The sequence below is a fragment of the Fistularia commersonii genome, chromosome 12, assembly GCF_037954325.1.
Source record: "Fistularia commersonii isolate RoL2024-O1a breed Wild chromosome 12, RoL_Fcom_v1.0, whole genome shotgun sequence".
NCBI classification, from domain to species: domain Eukaryota; kingdom Metazoa; phylum Chordata; class Actinopteri; order Syngnathiformes; family Fistulariidae; genus Fistularia; species Fistularia commersonii.
The window spans coordinates 17,145,431-17,166,497 of NC_141295.1; the positions used below are offsets into that span (position 1 = coordinate 17,145,431).

Below are 21,067 nucleotides of genomic sequence, written 5' to 3' on the forward strand. Positions count from 1 at the left end.
GCTCGGGACGGCCCTCCAAGGTAGCTAGCGTTTCTGGATTGGACGATGAAGCAACAACAACTCATATGAGCAAGAAACAATCAAGATTGCAGAGAAAAGAAACGTAGATAAGCCGAGGACGAGAGAGGTTGTACTTGTTCCTGAAAACTACTAGTTCCTAAAAGCTAACTCAGCTGGAGTTCTATTCTAATTCAATTGCCAGGTGTCTTTGAACGACGCAACAAATGTGAGAATCCTTTTATTAGACATGTTGAAAACCACCCAAGAAATTTGATAATTGTACAAAAAGCCGTGCAGGTGTCAGCTTGAACCACTTCTTCAAGAGCTCATGTAAAGAAATAAAACTAAACCAGGACCAACACAGTATTTTTTTTTTTTTTGAATAATTAATGAGATTCACAAAGGCAACGACACTGCGTTCACTGCCGATAAATTTGTTGTGCAATCACTGACAGTGCAATGAAATGTTTCCGTCCTCCACACCGCATACGTAGCATTAGTAGCTCTTAAAAGTAACTGGATCGTTCCAAAAGCTGGTCAAAGTGGCGTCACCCTCCCGTTGTGAATAAGGAACAGTCTGTTTTGAGTTGGACTCCATCAGAGCGATTTTTACAAATTGATCTGGCTTAGCAGAAGCTCACCAGGGCATGCAGGGGTTGGGACAGTCACGGATGTACGACTCCAGTTTGCCCTCCGACACCTGCATTAATGTCGTGTAGGTCGTCAACTGGCGAGAAAAAAGAAAAGGGGGAAAAAGTAAGACGAAAGGAGAACGTTTCTGACACTGAATGTGATCGGTGCAGAAACTGTCGAGGCGAAAGCTCACCTTGTTCAGAACGGGTTTGGTCGACAGCACGTCGTAAAGTGTCTTCTGCGAGATGTTCTGCGAGGAGAAATCAAGGTGTCTTTAGCTGCTAGACATGAAACTGAGAGAGGAACACGGCGTGACGGGCACAAGGTCAGAACCGAGGCTTTTAGCGGCGCCTCCCGCTCGACTCAAAAAGTGATTTTTGGTTCTTCTTTGATTTTTTTTTTTTTTTTTTTTTTTTGCCCGTTCATTTTGAGTGCTTGTAAAAGGCCTCTTAGGACTACTTTAAGAAACCTTTCAAAAAGCACGTCAACAGGAGAATAGTTACTGCACCACCAATATGATTGAAATTTTTTTTTTTTTTTTTTAAGCTTCCAACATCTTCTGATGGTTTTGTTTATTTTGCAAATTTACAAATATTCTCAAGGTCACAGCGCTTTAGTCGAGTAGTTTCCTCTCACCCAAAGCCCCGGAGGGATGAAGTGGCCCCGACACACTGAGGGGATTTGACTCCCCATCACGGCGTGACATCGGCGTTGGAAAAGAAGCGTGTCCGGCTCCGGACGCGTACTCACCGCCTGCGTGATCTGCTTCAGACACTTGGTCGCCGGAGTTCTGCGGTCATCCAGGAAAAACGGCTGCTTCCAGTGATCGTAGTTGGTCTCCAGCACAAACCACCGGTCCAACTTCTTTTCAAGCCTGGAAAAGACTTGAACGGTTAAAACCGGACGTCGAGATCCGTAAACCTATTTCTTTATTTACGTCGCACTGCATCGGGCGATGTGAAACCGGAGCTGTCAGCGGTTCATTCTTCGGAAAGTTTCACAAGACTAATTACGGCATCATTCTGAGTTTTAACAACATATGACCGATGTTGAAAGCGTTTATGAATGCTGGTTTCCCAACGGTGTGCAAGCATGTGACAAAACCCACGCCTCATCCGTGCAACAATTAGAAAGTTCATCTCAAAAGTGTTCACAGTCGTGAAGTGGAAAATCTGGAAATTTTTTGGGGATTGTGCTCCCTTTTAAAAAGACAAAAAAAAAAAAAAAAAAAAAAAAAAAAAAAAAAAAATCGCTTCGCCTGTAGATTTTTATATTTCCCAGAGATGGGAAAGCTGCAAAGGTCACTGAGAACTCACTCCAGGACATCCAGGCTGAGCACTCTGGATCTGGTGATGACGCAGCCCTGCCCGCTGCTGTTTCCTCCCAGGATGAAGTAGGCGGGAGCCAGCAGTTTGGTCTGCGCCAGGAGATTCTTGGCCTCCCCGTAACTGGAGAGGACAAGACAAGAATGCGTTGGCTGGACAGCAAAACCCGGACGGCGACGAGCACATTTTCAGGAAGTCACAGGTATTGTTTGGGTTTCGTCTTCAAAAAATAAAAATCGGGCGAAAAGGAAAACCGCGCTCCTTAGGTTTTTCGGAGGATCATTTTGCTGATAAATCCAGAAATGATCTCTCAACTGCAAAATATTGAGTTATTCTAAAAAATGCTAACAATAATACTTACGTGGTAAAGTGTGCAGAAAAGAAATCTGCCTTTACAGTTTTATCAATTTTAAGTATCAAAATCATATGAGTGGAAATGACTTATTTTTCTTTAAATGGTATATTAATTTCATTTTTAAATGCATTTCCATCTCTGAAAAAAAGCAATAAAAAAATGATTCGTGATACATATTGAGCGGGTCCAAGCGGCAGACGGTGCAGTGAAACGATACAAAGCGTCCCTTTAAATATTCACCTGGTGGCGTTTTCTAGAACCGAGCGGGTGAGAAAGCTCATCCACATCCCGTCCCTCTTTCCGAGAATCCACTCCATGATTCCTGCAAGTCAGGTGGATATTCACAAAAAAATGAAAAAACAAAACAAAAAAAAAACCCCATACATACATACATACATACATGTCCTCTATTGTAAGTCGCTTTGGATAAAAGTGTCTGCCAAATGCAATGTAATGTAATGTAACATACACATATATATTTACATACAGGAAAATATTCTGAAAATTAGAATATTGTGATAAAGTTCTTTATCTTCTGTAATGCAATTACAAAAACAAAAATGTCATACATTCTGGATTCATTACAAATCAACTGAAATATTGCAAGCCTTTTATTATTTTAATATTGCTGATGATGGCTTACATCTTAAGAAAACCCAAAAATCCATCTCAAGATATTAGAATATCATGAAAAAGTCATTTTTGTTTTTTTAATTGCATGACAGAAGATAAAGAACTTTATCACAATATTCTAATTTTCTGAGACAGTCCTGTACATACGTACATATGTATATTTACACACACATATATATATATATACATATATATATTTACATATATATATACACACACACAAATATATATACTTACATATCTACATGCATGCACACATATTAACATATATACATATACACATACATATAGATATTTACATACACACACACACATGTGCACACACACACACACACAATACATACTATACTACTACTACTAGTAATACTACTATACTACTACACACACACATATACATATACACGTGTGTGTGTGTGTGTGTGTGTGTGTGTGTGTGTGTGTGTGTGTGCGTGTGTGAGCTCTGTCTCTGTACAGAGCGTCCTGTTCCTCACCGATGTATCCCCCGTCGATGCTGAAGCGCTCGTTCATCGTCAGAGTGAACACGTGCTACGAGGGAAACAAGCCAACTCAGATCACTTTGAAATCCAGAGCTCCGGACAAAAACAGGAAATGTCAAACCAAATCCTGTCGGAGGCCTGCCGAGTCGTCACCTGTCCCGACTTACAGGTTTGATGCCGGTCAGCATGCCGACGTAGCCGGCAAAGTTGGTGGACTTGAAGACGGTCCGGTTGTCCTTCCGGAAGTCGATATTGGCGACGAGGGGCTTCAGCTTCTCGCTGACCAGCCAAGACTTGTTTTTCACGTCCCACCTCAGGAGAAAGAACGTCTCAAGTTGCGGGCCGAAACCCAACGTTTTTACATGAACCCCCTACAACTAATCTCCATTACGCTTATTTCTTCATCATTTACGTTCCTCATTAATTTCTTCATATTTTAACATCAGATGACGGTGGGGGATGTGCAGAATACATGCTTGCTTCTCACTTATTTAACAGATTTACATCTTGCATTATTGCTCCTTTCTTTAAAGTACAAAGAGACCGTCGGCTTTGAATGTTGAAGCGCTTACCCCATAAACAGTCCAAAATCCAGATTTCTACCGTGGATGAGGTTTCCTGTCAAGAAAAAAAGAAAAGCATGACCCGTGCGCTTCCGCTGGACGTGAGCGGCGGCGGCGCGGCGGGATCCACGTACCTTTACTGTCCTCTGCGACCACCGATGTGCAAACGGTGAAAACCTCGTAGAAGATGTTGAACAGCACCACTTCACCTGGACGGACACGGCGTGCAAAAGAGAGGAACTCTCAGCAAAGTAGTTCGGCAAAGTTCGTTCACGTGGCAACAGTTATCCAGTCCACTTTCTCTTTTTTTTTGACCTCATCAGGGTGGGAACTGTGCAATTGTATCTTCATGTTTACTCAGGGGCCGATTGATCGGTCGTGGCGACTTTTGTTCTACTTTTTTAAAAATCAGGGGATCTTCGACATTCTTTGAATGAGCAATTTTAGGAGGTTTGTTCCCTAGCTTTGAGTCCATTTCAGATGATATTTGCTGAGAAAATACTAAGATTCATTGTGTTGCGTGTTTTGTATCTACGTCCTTACCCAGAGGAATGCCGGAAACATCTGCGATTCCTTTGATTTCATCTCTGAACGGGTACGGCAGTGTTTCGGCAACGATGGGCTGCGGGGCACATTTCACCCCGTTTCATGAGTCTTAACACTTCTGCTATTTTAAATAAAGGCGTCGAAGGAAGTGACACTCACCAGAGTGACGTCCACCATCTCTATCAGCTTCCCGCTGGGCACAAAAGCGTTGGCTAAGTCTCTAATCACCTGAATCATGTTGACCAGCTACAAAAAACAAAAACGATAAAAACAGAGGAGATTTGTAGATGTGCAAAGGTGATTTCTGTGGAGTAAAAGTATTATTGAGAAAAAAAAAATAACAACAAAGCAAATAAAAATAAATAAATAAATAGAATTCTTACATCCGTCTTTTTATCCTCGATGAGAGTGGTCCACCTCTTGGCTGGAGGTAAGTCCAGGTCCACTGTGTACCATCGCACAGGTCCTTTGAACCTGAACGGAAAAGCGCGCGTGAATATGCAGAACGTACGACGACCCATCGGAAATACACTCTTGTAAATTGGCTTTCGGTTTGCAGCAGCCGAAGCCATGCTGGATTATTGTTGTCATAATAATAACAATAACAATGATAATACATTTTATTTAAAGCGCCTTTCTCTGCACTCAATGACACCATACAGACATGTATAAAAAAAAAAAAAAACAGATTAAAAGGAAACAATGACAATATGAAATAACAAAGTGATAAAAAAAAAAATTGGCACACGTACACATGTATGTACACATAAATATACACACAAACACAAACCAAAAATATATGATGTTACAATAGAAGGCGCCGGCAATAACTATAATGCTGTCGAATAAATATTATATAAATACATATATATAATGCAGCAACAGGGCACAATCCCTTTGAGAGGAAAGTGTATTCTTTAGTTCTGTTGAAGGTCAAAACAGGACTTCTTATTCATCTTCTAACTCATAACTGTTCATTTTTGACCGTCTCTGTCAAATCTGAGGTTAAATAATATATGATTGTTATTTTCTATAATCCACAATAAAACAAAGTCGGCTCCTCTATCAAATCACCCTCCAAACATCTGATAATATCCACAATTTAGAGCAGGTAGATAAAAAGAATAAATAAAGAAAGAAAAGTGGGAAATCTTTGTGGGAACTGTGCAGGGAAGCCAAAACTCCATCCAACCCTCCTGGATAGAGGCCTCAGCATTGACACAACACCGAGCAACATTCCTGCCCTGCATGGCTCCAGATAAATCTGAGTCACATACTTGTGGTAAACCTTCTACAAGCTGGTTTAACGGTTTATCTTCCATTTCCCATTTCATCGGTTCCAGATTTAATACATCCGCCGACATCAAATCGTAATATCAAATACTGTTATTTACCCTGCGGCTTCACTGCAAAAATCACTCTGTTGTGATGATGCCTCCCTCGAATGACAGCTATTAACTGAAAATGGGAAATTACGAGCTGCAAGTGAAGGCAGCACGGACTACTATTAAAAAGGCGATGACTTTGCTTACAAGAAACACTCTGAAACACGCCTTTGTTTGAAAGCAGCATTTATTTATGTTATTTTATTTTTTTAATAGACTGATGTTACTTACGTTGGACCGTTTGGTGGATACATATCAGCCCGACAGTCTTCTGTATACTGTAAATATATAAACACAAATGCACACAGTTGAAAAGTTTATGCAACACCTATAGGGAAGCTCCAATGTTGTTGCTGGAAACTGTCAACAATGTCGTGACCAACGGCGAAATGCCGTGTAATAATCGCTTACCGGAGGGATAAACTGTGTTGAAGACAACGAGAAGAACGCGGATAAAAGGAAGAAAATACAGCGGCCCATTTTGAAGACTTTCCGCGGCGTTTAGGACAGCATGTCAGTAGATAAGGGAACAGAGTGCACTGTTTATCCCGTGACGACGGAGCGACTTTTGCATTACAGAGGGGGGAACCGGAAGTTTACAAAAAGACAATAACGGTCATATTTCAAGAAAAACAGGATCAAAGTCTACCCCAAGTTTTTTATAACATCACTAAACAGTAGTTTAATTGCGAATTCTATGATTAAATCGGTTATTTTACTTAAAATAGATATCATTGTGAGAACCAACACCCCCGGAAGAAGTTAATCAAGCTAGTGGTTGTTTCCACACGGAAGTGGAGTACAGTACTATCACTCCTGTTTGATTTAGAATACCTCCTTTCGTCACCGCAGATTGGTAAATCTGTTCCTGATATACTGATAATGTCAATTTCTTCATCGTTGATAATCTCTATATTTTAATCATACATATTATTTTCTTTATCCTGTATACAGTCGCTATAATAGATGTTCCCTACATACGCATTCTTTGTTTACTTAATGCGTCTCCTTTGTCGGCCATATCTGTAGTTTTGTTTGTTGTGCAGCCCTCTTATGTAAAAGAAGATATTTCAAAATAAACGGACAATTTTGCATTATCTAGCAACTTGGCAACTATTACTGGGTTTACTAATCTACCCAGTTACTTAAACAGCATGCAATTTTACATGGAACAATTAATGTTTACAACCGTGTAACAAGGATTCATGATCTTGTAAAAAAAAACAATTTGATTTTGGTTACAATTTTAACGGGTTATGTCAAGTTCTGACTTGTAGGTGGAACATTCCAACATTTACCTCCATCTTCCAGCATCAGTTTGCCCTGAATGGCCACTCATTGCCATCCATCGGGGACTGTAGAGATTGCTGCTGTCAGCTGTGGTCTGTTGGCGCAGGTGGGGCCTCTTCTGTTGTGAGGAATACAACACTAGCTTCCTGAAATAAAAACAAAACTATAAAGTACTCCAAAGTCGAACAGATGGTGAACAATTCCGAGATTGTTTCAATAAAGAAGTCTGTTTGTTTTTTTAAAACTCCCTTTCATGGAAACTAGTTCTGTTGGTTACATCTGTAACCAGTTGCTGTGGTTGTATTCTTAATTATAGTCTGTAAAAAACCCTGGAGTAATTTGGTCAAAAAAATTGCCTGATTTGGCAAAGCCAATGGGTGGTGCGGAAGCTATTTCCCCCAAACGTGTTTGTAAGTAAACATTTTTTAAACCTTTAAAAACATTTTGGAAGCAGTGTGATTTTGCAGCTCCTTTCCTCAATCCTCTTTTGTATTCCTTGATTCAATTTGGTCCGTGACAAGTGACTTACACGTGTAATCCACACTCAGCCCAGGAAGCCATGACCAGACCTTAAACACCAGTGATTCAAAACAGTTTTGGAAGGCACTGTGACTCTCCATTGTATTCAAACACCCACTTGTACGACTCCACAGTTTTCATTGTATGGCTTTAGTAGACAGATCATTGTGCACAGCTGCAAAAAAAGAGAAAATAATTTCCAAAAACAGGACAAAGTGTGAGCCAAAGGATCAACAATGGACCCTCCAGTTCCTCACACGTTGAAAGAAATAACGAAAAAGGATGATCACCATTTAGTTTATTCGATGTATAAAAACAGGCAAAACTTTCACCAAATGCCAAACGAAAAGGTTGAATCTTCAACAGCGCGCTCACAAAGACGTGGGACTAACGTGGAGCTGAATCTTCACTTGCAGTATCTGTCCGCTTTCATCTTGCTCCTTCTGCAAAGACAAATAGCCAACACGTTAACCTCTGCGGTCCTTCAGTCCAAAGTTTTTTGTGTTTTCTGCATTATGTTGATTAGCTTTATCTCAGACTTTTTTTCTTGTGAAACTCGGGCCTGATGCAGCAGAACACGAGGAAATGCAGGATTTCAGTGGCCTAGCTTGAATAGCCACATCTGTTTTGCATTTTGTTGTGCAGATAACCGCTTGTTTTATTTCTTTGACAGTTTAATTCAGTGTTACGAGTCTGAATGTGCAGCTGAATCGGTTAATGGTTTGCATTTGGTATGATGAACGCTAATAACTGGTTTGTAAATGACATAATAAATTAGAAATGTTAAATCTCATCATCGGAAAGTAATAATACACGACCCATTAGGCAGCTTATAGACAACCTTATTAATGATAGATGACATTTTAACAATTTTCAGAAAACAAACTGCTTATCAATGTAGAAATAAATACTTTGTGAGTTATGAATGATTAAGTTACTAAATTCAAAAAACGATTTTATCTTTGTAACTTTCTGCAGGTGTGTATTGCTTTTAAGTGATCTGAAATCTAGTTTTAACCCTTTAAACAATTGAGGAATTTAGTTGCTGTAAGAGATATTATAACTCTATTAGTGCTTCATACACAATTTGGAATACTTCTCAGGAAATACTGAATTTCATGTTGGATTTTCCTACTAGAAGATGCTTTTACACGCTATATTTTTTGGTCAAATGCGATTTAGTTCACACTTTTTAAATGAGCCTGAAAGCACCCAGCAGCTCCTGGATGCGCGAGCACTTGGGGACAGAGTCGAAACAGAAATAACCTGTAAAATGCAAGAAACCTTGAATGGAGCAAGAATGTGTTTGTGACCGGAACACTCCGGCTCCTTGAGTGCAATCGTTTAATTAGCCTTGTAATACCTCTCCTGGTAGACACGAATGATGTCTGCCAATATGGATTTGAAGCAAGCTCTTGGGGGAGACCTTTTTGTATTTCTCAGCTGACATATCAGCAAAAACGTATAAGAAGAATGTTGATCTCAGCCCGACTTTCTGACAGACACATGCATATTGTGCATTTTCATACCTGTCGAGTAAGGCTTCGTGAAACTTCCCATCCAATCTTGCTTTCTTCAGCGTGGAGGAATCCTCCTCGTTCACCCGAAGCCGCTGGTCCTGGAAACTCTGAAACTTCTTCCTGCGGTTCACACAGCGGCAGCATTAAGACGATCACCAAAGAGTTTCCTCGTACGAATGATTGGCTGATCATCCGCAGCAAATACATGAATATACCGAAATGACTGAGAACGTCACAATGTATTCGCCTTTCGTGAAGCTAATCCCGAGGATGTAAGCAGCTAAATCTTTCTAAAATCCAGATAATGAGCCCATGTATTAACTACAGCGCAGGAATAAGATGTATACGATGTTCAATGGAAAAAGCCTGCCAACTGAGGCACTCGCGGTATTAGTACATGATATACTATAGTACTCCCATGAGTCAGGAAGTTTCGGGTGGGATCACATTCGGATGATTTAATTGAGGATGAAAAAAAAATCCAATCCGCCCTAAAAACATGAAGGCATGACTTTACCGTGAGGCTGCGATGACTGCCCAGCTAAATACCTTTATATTTCATTTACATTGATTAGCATCGCACAAACTGAGTTAGAGAATAATAGAAGTACATTAAAAAAATAGACGACGCACAAGTTGTGCAGCAAATCCCAAGGGTGAACCTCCTGTCCTGGACTTAAAACAACTCAACTCAAAAATATCTGTATTCCAATGTAATTTATCACGACAAAAGATTTATTTCTATCGGATAGGAAATTCAAGATATTCAGTTTTGCTTTTGCTCTGTTTTTTTTTTTTTTGACTCCCAGGATGCACTCGGAGCTGAAAAGCATTCAGGAGACTAAACACTACATCAAGAGACGAGCTCAAGGGCAGCCATTATCAGCATGTCAACATGATGAGTCCATTTCCCCGGCGTTCGTCTCAAACAAATAGAGTTGGAACGAAAACCCGAGTGCGGCGAGCAGAAAACAGCATCAGACATATTGCCGGGAACTTAATTGGTCACAGACGGCCGCGTATAAAACACTCGTCGGAAGCCCACGACGTGATGTTGCCTTTCCCGACGGCAGCCCATCGATTTCATCTACGAGGTGTGAGATTGATGAGGCAGGGGCTTAAAGGTGTGATCTCGCATCGAGGCGTGTTATTTTGTTGTCAAAATACCACCGGGCCTCGCTGACAGAAACAGAGGGTGATGGGAGGTAAATGGCTTTCAGTAAAAAAAAAAAAAATCTGTGAAAACTGCTATTACCTCGAACATTAAAAAGCGCTTTAAAAGAACGGCTCAAGATAAACCGCTTTAAACAGACACGAGAATATAATTGCGAGTATCCTACAAAAGAGGAAGAAAAGGAAATCTGCTCGACAGTCATGATATCTATAATCAGACAGGATAAATATCAATTTACCACCTCCTTTTAAACAAAACAGTTCCTGCTGTGTGTGTTTTTTTTTTTAAATGGAATCGTCTTTGGGGGGGGGGGGGGGGGGCGGGGGGCAACACCAAAATTGAGGGTTTTTGTATCACCTGATAACACCTGGAGAACCTCATGACTGTTTTGAGTTGCTTAACGACGACTCTGTGAACAGTCCATAATAAACCCACCCCGAAGCCATTAAATTCAATACAAGAGTTCAAAAGTGAAACTCCTTTTCTTTCGCTCCGATCTTTGTGTCGAGCGGCGATTACAATTCCCCGAGGGGTTAATGGCCTGTGTTTGCAGAAAAGCTACAGAGACTCTCCTGGTAAAACTCAAGGTGACCGAAAGGTCAATACTCCGCTGAGCAAATGCAACATTACAAGAGCGGCCGGGTCCTGGCGGCGCAGAGCTCGTGAAGGAAACTACGCCCGGATTGATTCTAAATAAATAAGAGAAGCATTTGAAAACGGTGTGGGGGTTGGTGTGTATGAAGGCAAAAGTTTGGAAGTTACGTACACATAATTGACCTCGCAGGACGTCACGTTGCCCCTGTCCTCGTCTGCAAGGTCATCTTTATGCTTCACCTCTCGTTCTGCACTCGATCTGATCTGTTTACCATTCGAGCAAAAAAAAAAACAAAACAGAAACAGTCTGCATTAAGGAGCTATACCCTGAACCCCCTGAAGCTGGGGTCGCGGACCCCGCCCCTCCACCGGCGCAGGTCCCTGCAGAGATTGCGTGCTTAAAAAAAATAAATAAATCAAAGGATTACCATGCAACCTTGCAAAAGAACACAATTTACACATCACCTTCACCATCTCGTCTTCCCCTGCTGTCTTGCTCTTGGCGGCAATGTCCCCAGTGTCACTGTAGGAGATGAAACAGCTATTGGCTGCCAGGAGAGCCGTTTTGCCCTGAGGCAGAACACAAAGTAAACAGGGGGGGAGTGGGGGGTAGATTAGATAGAAGTACAGTGTGATTTCTTGTTTTGACAGGCATGAAAGGTTGGCTGATATTTGATGTAAATGGGTTTCAAGGTTGTGCCAGGTGGGTTGTTGCAACAAAACATTAAGCGGCCGGTGCGCTGCGGCGATAACGTATTCTACATAATGAATGACTTGCTCGTGACAATGCGTGGTATATCTCAAGCACCGCGCCGAATACTAGAAAGGTATCACAATACCCGTCTGTAAAGAAAAATAAATGATATCCTGCATATATATCCTGCATATCCTATTTCTGTGTTTCAAAACAATATTTGCTTTGGTTTATAAAAATCAACTGTATTGATGCACAACCGAAATATCTGGAGTTTGTCTGCGGAGTAATCAGGCGTTTCATTCTGATGCATTTAGACACCTTTAAATACACCATTATTGGATCAATATTCTTTCCATAATTGGAAATTGTAGAAAAAAATGCATGCTAAAGGGCATTTCTTTTTGATTTTGAGGTCTTTATATGCAGATATATCTTCTTAATTTCAGCTAATATCTTGCTTTGATTGAAAAAATTTTTTGCATAAAAAAATAATCGAAAACACTTATAAAAAAACTAATACTTTCCACCAGAAAGCAGACAAAAAAAAAGCAAAATGAACTACAAAATGTCAATTAAAAAAACACAACTAAATATTATCAATATGAAGCAACTGTTGGTATATATATATTATGTGTTAGTCAATGTGAGACAGTGAGGCGGAGCACAATTGCACAATTTCAGCACTCTGCTTGGTGTTCATGATGGCAGGATGTCCACGGCGTGTCAGGGCAGCGGACGCGCAAAACAAAATATGGCTTTACTTTGTTATATTGCCAACAGTCACAGTACACCACACAGACACACACAGACACACACAGACACACACACACACACACACACACACACACACTCACATACAACCCTGTCTGCTAAAGTGGCAGCCTGAAAGAATCAAGTCTCGGGGCTACATTAGCCGTAACTACCTTGAAATGCTACAATCTTTAAAGTTACTGTGAGTAAATGCAGCTGGATAATGTAGAGTGGAGTAAGACTCCATTAGATGAAAATACCTCTCTACCTCTGCAGCAACAGTATGATCAAATTTAAGTCTATCTCCATCATGTAGGTGTGCTCTCTCAGGTGCAAAGATATAAGCTGAAGACTTTTTGTGCACGATGTGCAGGCTTTCATGTGGTCAGCTGCTGAAAATGTCAAGGTTCTTGAAAAGAAACATTAATATTATCGGTCATTGTAATTAAGACTCAAATTAGTTTACAATTAATGAGGAACCCACTTTAACAATTGAGATATTGTCAGTTTATTATGTCCTATTTTTATTTTCCCAATAGGAAAGAGCAGTTTTAACCAGTGTTTCCAGATCCTGCATCCCTGACTACGAGACAGGGCTGACAGGTGTAATCCAATTACACGTTAAAATATGCAAAAAAAAACCCAACAAAACAAAACATATTAGATTTGTTGCTTTTGGACATTTGAAATTCGAGCCCCTGGAAGACACACACACAAACAACATTTCAGGAGACTATTGTTAGACTGACTCACATCTTGAAAGACGGGCTCCCACTGTTCTCTGGGGCCGATGGCATCAGATCGCCCGACCACTAAGCCCTCCGAGTTGACGCCCAAGAACTTGCCGTATCCGGATTTCAAGGCTATCCTGCGGCAGCAGTGAGACCACATTTCATCGTAAAACATCGCCGGGCACTCGATCCACGCTACTTTAGAGCGGCGTTCATTTGTCTTCCTGAGCATGCACAAACACTGACACTTTTTCAGATTGAGGGTATAGCTTGGGGAAATTTGGAGGATTTCGGGAATTGAGTTGTGACTAAAAGAAGGTAGAGATATCTACAAGGAAAGGTACAACTATTAAGTGGTAACTAGAACATAAAAGGAACGACTGAATTGCTCGGCGAAGACTGATGCTAAACATTTTCCTTCACTAAAGTCAATCTTTGAATTTCCCCATTGAGGCACTTATAAAGGACTATCTTATCTTATAAGCAATTGTACAAGTAGACAATTTAGATTGTCCATATGAAATGCAACAAAAAGGCAATAAAACAGTTTCAGGGGATGTAAAAAAAAATGAATTCTATTAATTTACCTTGATTCTGAGAGCTTGATGGAAGTGAACTGTTCGGGTGGGTCCGGACCTTCGTCATCTAAAAGCAATAAAACGTAACAAAATTCGTTAAATTTTGCTTATATTGACCTGTTTAATATTTTTCATCTGTGTTTCCCTACTCCTATGCACTTCATGAACTTGAATACACAGCATCAACCAATTTTTGTCACACACACGTCCAAAACACTGAGTTGTAAATTGAGACTACAAAGATCAACCACATGTTGGTCTTAGTTAACAAACGTTATATTTTTAGGTTATAACATCTAGTATCATAACATCCGAAATCTTATGGGATCTTGGGTGTTGGGTGTTGTGGGATGTAACCACATGGGCCACACGTATATTTTGGAAACAAGTAATTCATTCAACAGAACCTAGAATTTAGCCCAATCTTTACAAAATCAATGAGAATTTCCTTTAAGTCAACCAGTCATGCTAGATTTGATCTTTATTGATTCTATTGGACGCTTGAAAAAGAGAGAATTCATACAACCAGAAGGGGTTGCTATAACCACAATTGGCGGTGCCAGACCCTGAACATGAACACAATGATATTTTATACATGCATTCTAGTCATTTGGAAAACTCCCAGTCACAGTGCCTGCCAATCTGTCACTGCTTTATGACATAATATTAAATTAAATTCTCACACTAAAATCTTTTACACGAGACGCATGAGACACAAAAACCAAACACTGAAAACAGCTTTACAGAAGAGTTTTTTTTTTCTAGAAATGCAGCATATCTAAAGGAAAACCAAAAAATGATTGCCATATCTCATATCATGAATAAAAATTGGCCAAAAAATTCCCCACACACCTAGTTTATCTTTGACTCCCGCCTCATGTTTAACTTATGCATTCTTATAATTAATAATGCAAACCCTGTGGCTACACGGGCCTGGTCTGATCTGGGTCCAGGTCTTTATCACTGACAAATCTGGAATATGCTATTGCTTGTCATATACTGATGTTATCTGGGGTTGCTAATGAGTTTCAAGAAACATTTGTGTCATTGCCTAACATTTACAATAAATCACAGCTTTGTGCAATTTGCCGCATGTCCTAGTCATCCGGTCAAAGAAAGCGCAGAGCTTACGAGACATTAGGAAGGAAAAAATTAACATGCCGGATGAAATTGGGACAAAGGCTGTTTTCAAGCGGCTGATTATATTTAGAATATGTCAGACTGCAAACATCCAAGCACATTTACATTTTCCCTGCCAAGCAGGTGAATGTGAATAATTTTACAGATGTCTATGAGGCTTTAAAATCCACAGAGAGGTGCCTAAGCAGGAAATAGGTCTCTCTCTCTTCCTCCCGTAAGCTCATGCTCTCCTTCATCTTCTTGAAATAAGCTTAATGCGCATGCAGAGGATGAGGAGCTACTATGGGAATTGGAACGTTTCAATCTCCCAGCCATTTTCCTTGGTTCGAACAAAACGAGGGCTGAATTAATTGTTAGTAGTAGTATGTCTCTTCCGTATGGACTATTAAAATGAGCACCTCTCACTCAGAACTGCCCAGAGGCAGAGAGGAAACACTTTGTAAGCTCTGTCCTTGGCCCCAACTCAACCCCTGTTCTGCCTTTTCAGTCTCATGTCTGGATTTACTACTTTAATACTTGCCGCCTTGTGCACGACGGCAAAGCCTCTAACGCCTCGAGCTCACGGCTGACGGAACTTCAAATTTGAGTAAGGTTTTTTTTGTTGTTTCTTTTTTTTCTCCGAGTGTGTATAACCGTGGAATATGCAAGAACAGCGGTAAAATTCACAACTCGTTTTAAAATGGAAGTGCTTGTAAGAATGAAAGGGAGGGCAGCTTATACTGACAATGGTGTTGAATTATAAATAGGCCTTCCACTGTTCTTCTGTTTTCTACATTTATGTCATCCAGAGGATCAGTAAGGTATTGCCGGCGTTGGTAGATTACATATGAGAGGCTATAACTTTCTACTGAACTGAAGATTGACTTCTGAGTTTCCCGGTAAGTTGTATCGGATCGCACCCGTCTTTCCCATTCAGAGGATTCCTCAATGGTTCCTTTGTCAGATTCCAAAGCAACTTTTCATTCCAATTATTTACCTTTGTGCGGTGCACCAACAGTGAAGAGACCGGTATCCAGAGCATGAATGTACGAGTTGTTCTGCATCTCTATGGCAACCGTTCCCGTTATGTCCCCGAAACACTTGACAGACCACCAACCAGCTATTGAATGGAAACATTTGTCACACTCAAGAAAACAAGTTTGATATTGACATCTTTACAATAAAAGTGCATCATGGCTGCAGTCTATGAGCTGGGCTATCAATAAAAAATATTAAAAGAGTATGTGCCTGGAGTGAAGGAGTGTTCATGGCGTAATGTGCCAATATTTCGGACAATAATTGTCTTGTTGATCAGCAAATATGACAGCAGTCACAAATGGCAGTGGCTGTCTGCTGACGTAAGAGGGTTGAAAGAGAAGGTCATGCTTGACATTGATAAGATTGAATTTGCGGTCTTATTGATAAAAACACCAATTTAATTTGACATTTTGCTGTTCGAACAGCGGTATCAGTCCTGAATTAAAAAAAAAAAAGGTGATTTAACTCTTTCGACTTTTAATAATAGAAAATTTTCATGCTGAGGTATGTGTAAAAAAGTTAATAAACACTTTAGTATCATATAAAAGTGCATAACTATTGTATAACACATAATATCAACGACTGCCTTTTGCTACAGTTTAACGGTGACAAATATAAAATACACATACCGACAACATCATCTTTTGAATCTTGATCTGAAGCATTTTTCTTCTTATCTTTGTGCTTTCTCTTCTTTCTGTTATTCATAAAGAAACAACAAAGAAAAAGCAGAATACTTATTAAAACGGACTGCTGATCAAACTTGTTGCTACAGTGGTATGAAAAAGTTTGGGCCCCCCTGATCATTTTCAAGATTTTCCTTTAGAAGTCATTGGTTGTTCATCTCAGCAATTTCAGTTTAATATATCATATAGCAGCCAAACATAGTGATATTTGAGAAGTGAAATGAAGTTTATAGGATTTACAGAAAGTGAGCAATAATTATTAAAACAAAAGTAGGCAGGTGCATAAATTTGGGCACCCCAACAGAAAAATTACATCAATAATTAGTCGATCCTCCTTTTGCAAAAATAACAGCCTCTAAACGCTTCCTATAGCTTCCAATGAGTTATCCAGCCCCGGCGCAACTTCAACTTGATTCTTGAACATTGTTCATAAGTATCTGCTGATACTGACTGGAATCCATGCGACCTTCAACTTTAACAAGGTTGCCAGTCCCTGCACTGACCACACAGCCCCACAGCATGATGGAACCACCACCAAATTTTACTGTGGGTAGCAAGTGTTTTTCTTGGAATGCTGTGTTCTTCTTCCGCCATGCATACCGCCCCTTGTCATGTCCAAATAACTCAATTTTAGTTTCATCAGTCCACAGCACCTTATTCCAAAATGAAGCTGTCTTGTCCAAATTTGCTTTAGCATACCTCAAGCGACTCTGTTTGTGGCGTGTGCGCAGAAAAAGCTTCTGCCGCATTACTCTCTCATGCAGCATGTCCTTGTGCAAAGTGCGCTGAATAGTTGAACGATGCACAGTGACACCATCTGCAGCAAGATCATGTTGTAGGTCTTTGGAGCTGGTCTGTGGGTTGAGTTTGACTGTTCTCACCATCCTTCGCCTCTGCCTATCTGAGATTTTTCTTGGCCTGCCACTCCGGGCCTTAGCTAGAACTGTGCCTGTGGTCTTCCATTTCCTCACTATGTTTCTCACAGTGGAAACTGACAGCTGAAATCTCTGAGCTAGCTTTTTGTATCCTTCCCCTAAACCATGACGTTCAACAATCTTTGTTTTCAGGTCATTTGACAGTTGTTTTGAGGCTCCCATGTTGCCACTCTTCAGAGCAGATGCAAAGAGAGCAACTTGCAACTGGCCACATTAAATACCCTTTCTCATGATTGGCTTCACCTGTGTATGTAGGTCAAGGGTCAATGAGCTTACCAAACAAATTTTGTGTTCCAATAATTAGTGCTAAAGGTATTCAAATCAATAAAACAACAAGGGTGCCCAAATTTATGCACCTGCCTACTTTTGTTTAAATAATTATTGCTCACTTTCTGTAAATCCTATGAACTTCATTTCACTTCTCAAATATCACTATGTTTGTCTGCTATATGATATATTAAACTGAAATTGCTGTGACGAACAACCAATGACTTATAAAGGAAGATCTTGAAAATGATCAGGGGTGCCCAAACTTTTCATATCACTGTACAGAGAAAATGAGAATGGCATTATATTTGTCTACTGAATTCAGTAGACAAATTCAGTAGACAATTTGTATGGTTTAAAGATTACTTGTACTAATTAAATGTAAACGCTCACATAACTGAATTAATATACAAGGATTCATTGACAAATCTCATTGTCTCAAAGATTTAGCATGATAACCCTCTTTTAAGACTGCTATCCAATAAGACCTCACATTTATATCACAATGTGGGGCAGGAACAGAATAAACTACTTTAGGCATTAGAAAGTATGAAGATAAATTTTAGATACGGATATTAATTATGATATGTTTCATACAACACAGTCTGCACTGCAACTCCCAAGTTACTTTAACACCCAAGAACACCCTTGAGGATAGCCTTGAACAGTTACAGAACACCCAAGTTACTTTAAACTACCGTACACATTCAGAACTAAGCATATAAAGTCGAACATTGGTATTCGAGTCATACACAGTAAACGAAATGTGGTGTGATAAGTTACATCAAGTTATTTAAACGTTTCAATAACCGATCTTTCAATTTTTGATTCGAAATCGCGGTCCGTGCTAAAGCAACTGGCAATGTAGTAAACATTAGCTTCAGCTAGCGTTAGCATATTAAAGACATTTGAATTATCCGGATGCAGGGTATAAATACCGCAAACACCCATATCTATAAAGAAAGAGATAACCCTACCCTTTGTTAAGGCCTTTTAGAACCAGTTTGGTTGATTTGACACGAGAATATTCAGCCATTAGTTCCTGTTTTAGCTTAATGGGCTAATGCTAATGACGACTATAGGAGCTCTGAATGCAAGTACGGCGGCCGCAGAGGGACATTCTTAATAATTATACTTCGCTATTTTGCGCACAATTCCATTGATAAAATCAATATAACTCCGACAAAATTTGAAATACAAAGTCAAAAAATGATACAATTCACAGTGTAGGTTATCCAATATAAATTAGTTGTTCTTTTTCTCTTTAATATGTTATAGGAAAGAAAAATAACGCTCTCATGGCTCATTGTAATGCAAACTAATTCAGATACACCACAGTATAACAATAACATGTTTGCCATTAAAGATTGAGGTGTTTCAAAAACCTATGTGACATTATATGCATGCATACACACACACACACACACACACTCACACACACACACACACACACACATATATATACAGTATAGGCGTTTATACATATATATAAAGACCACAATATCGTACAACATTATAGCCTGAAGGACTAATTTTCTTTTGGCCACTGGCATACTCATATAATTTAATTTCCAAAATTTACTTAGTTGGTTTTCCCGGGTTGTCGCATTTGATAAAAAAATAATTTGTTACAATTGAGCAAATACTCTGTTCTCATAACCATATCGTATTCCCGTAGGTCATTAAGATTTGTTCTGATCTAGAGCCGAGGGATTTCTTCTTTTTTTTTTTTTTCAAATTCCTGTACTAGGATAATTGCCAGTCAAATACACAGGAGGACTTTTATTATTTTTTATTTTGTTATCGCTTAGAACTCTGTGCGATATATGCAGAGTTTAATCTTCTATCCTACTTGACAGAATGAACACTTTTTCGGGGGAGCGTCAAAACAGAAGTGAAAGGATATTACATTAAATATCAAGAGAATTGCATTCATATATTTTTTCAAGATATGCAGGGAATACAGTTTAGAACTGTTTCCAAAAGTTCCCACTCAGCAATATTCGAGTGCTTTGGCTCAATTTTCGAGTGCCTCTCGCATCAAAACACATTATCATGATTAACAAGGCATCCAGGAACTTCACAGAAATGAGCCGGTAAGTTGGAGCTTTAACCAACTGCTCATTAATCCCAATAGCCCGCTAATTAATCTGTTGTTTATTACCTTGAAAAATGTCAATCACTGATTAAATGTCTTTGTTTTGGCCGGTCCCACATCGAATGATGTCCAAACAACCGTGAAAGATGACTAAAGGCACCCGTTAATTTTCACATTCGAGGGGCCAGAGTCAGAGGTTTTCGGCAATTTAATCTAAAAGATGATTCAGAAGTGGGGATGAGGCAGTGACCAACACTGTATGCATGAAATATGATAGAAAGAAGATATCTTTCCTCAACAAAATAAGTTTAATTTCACATAAATTAATGTATGATTATAATTTCATGATTTCCACTGAGGGCCACATCAGCATAATGGTTGCCCACAAAGGGCCACATGTAACGTTAACAGTATAAGCATAACTAACCAAATGTAATGTCAAATAAATGTAACTGCGTAATGCTAAATAAATTTGAATTTATTACTTATTCAAATCCAAAATGTTATGTATGCATTTGCATAGATGTAAAAGCAATGACGTTTACTAGTTGCTCTGCTACAAAGCTAGCTAGCTGCTGCTGTCTTGGACAATTTGTTGTTTTTCTAGAAGGCTAACTTTGGCACTCTTAGCTCCATATTTGGTGTCAAAATGTCGACATAGATTGTACTCCCGCTTTTTTCTCCTTGAAGCACAAACATGTATTCGCCTTCCCATCTTTCTTGAAACAGCCTTCCGTCGGCACCGACTTTTCTCTTCCTGGACATTCAACGATCTTTTATATTTCTCAATTCCGCTTGTTGAAAATGGCATTTATGTGGATTCGCTTCGATCTAATGGCGAAATGCCGTCACTTTGCGGGGAACACGATCGGCATGAATTGTGGGAAATGTAGTTTATGGTCAATGCACGTGTTTGACTTATTTATTTTGACACAACCGGACCATTTAAGATGTTTTCGCGGGCCGCATAAAATGACTTGTTGGGCCACATTTGGCCCGCAGGCCTTGAGTTTGACATGTCATATAGAGACTTCACCCTTTTTTTTTATTCTGTTTTCCATTTTAATCCTTGCTGTTTCTGTTGTTGTCACTAATTTCTTCTATTAATACGTCTCCTCTATTTTGTATTTATAT

The 21,067-nt window shown here is 39.6% G+C and overlaps 2 protein-coding genes across 3 annotated transcripts; both read right to left on the minus strand.

The window, feature by feature from the left end:
• Positions 1 to 225: 225 nt before the first annotated feature.
• Positions 226 to 6,494, minus strand: asah1b (N-acylsphingosine amidohydrolase (acid ceramidase) 1b). The gene is made up of 14 exons (XM_086157459.1): positions 6,349 to 6,494; positions 6,169 to 6,215; positions 4,936 to 5,026; positions 4,712 to 4,798; positions 4,550 to 4,628; positions 4,141 to 4,215; positions 4,016 to 4,061; positions 3,611 to 3,755; positions 3,438 to 3,492; positions 2,554 to 2,635; positions 1,950 to 2,081; positions 1,384 to 1,507; positions 827 to 883; positions 226 to 727 (listed from the first exon to the last, which is right to left on the minus strand). Exons 1-14 carry the CDS (start codon positions 6,415 to 6,417, stop codon positions 638 to 640), a joined length of 1,179 nt encoding a protein of 392 aa, XP_086013585.1. The 5' UTR covers positions 6,418 to 6,494; the 3' UTR covers positions 226 to 637.
• Positions 6,495 to 8,031: 1,537 nt separating this feature from the next.
• frg1 (FSHD region gene 1) lies at positions 8,032 to 18,958 on the minus strand. Of its 2 annotated transcripts, none has more exons than XM_086156223.1 (9): positions 18,813 to 18,958; positions 16,577 to 16,644; positions 15,907 to 16,029; positions 13,800 to 13,857; positions 13,235 to 13,349; positions 11,500 to 11,604; positions 11,207 to 11,298; positions 9,276 to 9,386; positions 8,032 to 8,189 (listed from the first exon to the last, which is right to left on the minus strand). In XM_086156223.1, exons 1-9 carry the CDS (start codon positions 18,869 to 18,871, stop codon positions 8,153 to 8,155), a joined length of 768 nt encoding a protein of 255 aa, XP_086012349.1. In that variant the 5' UTR covers positions 18,872 to 18,958; the 3' UTR covers positions 8,032 to 8,152. The 2 variants fall into 2 exon arrangements, with proteins under 2 accessions (XP_086012349.1, XP_086012348.1); XM_086156222.1 differs by lacking the exon at positions 18,813 to 18,958 and adding an exon at positions 17,333 to 18,728.
• Between the last annotated feature and the right edge of the window lie 2,109 nt (positions 18,959 to 21,067).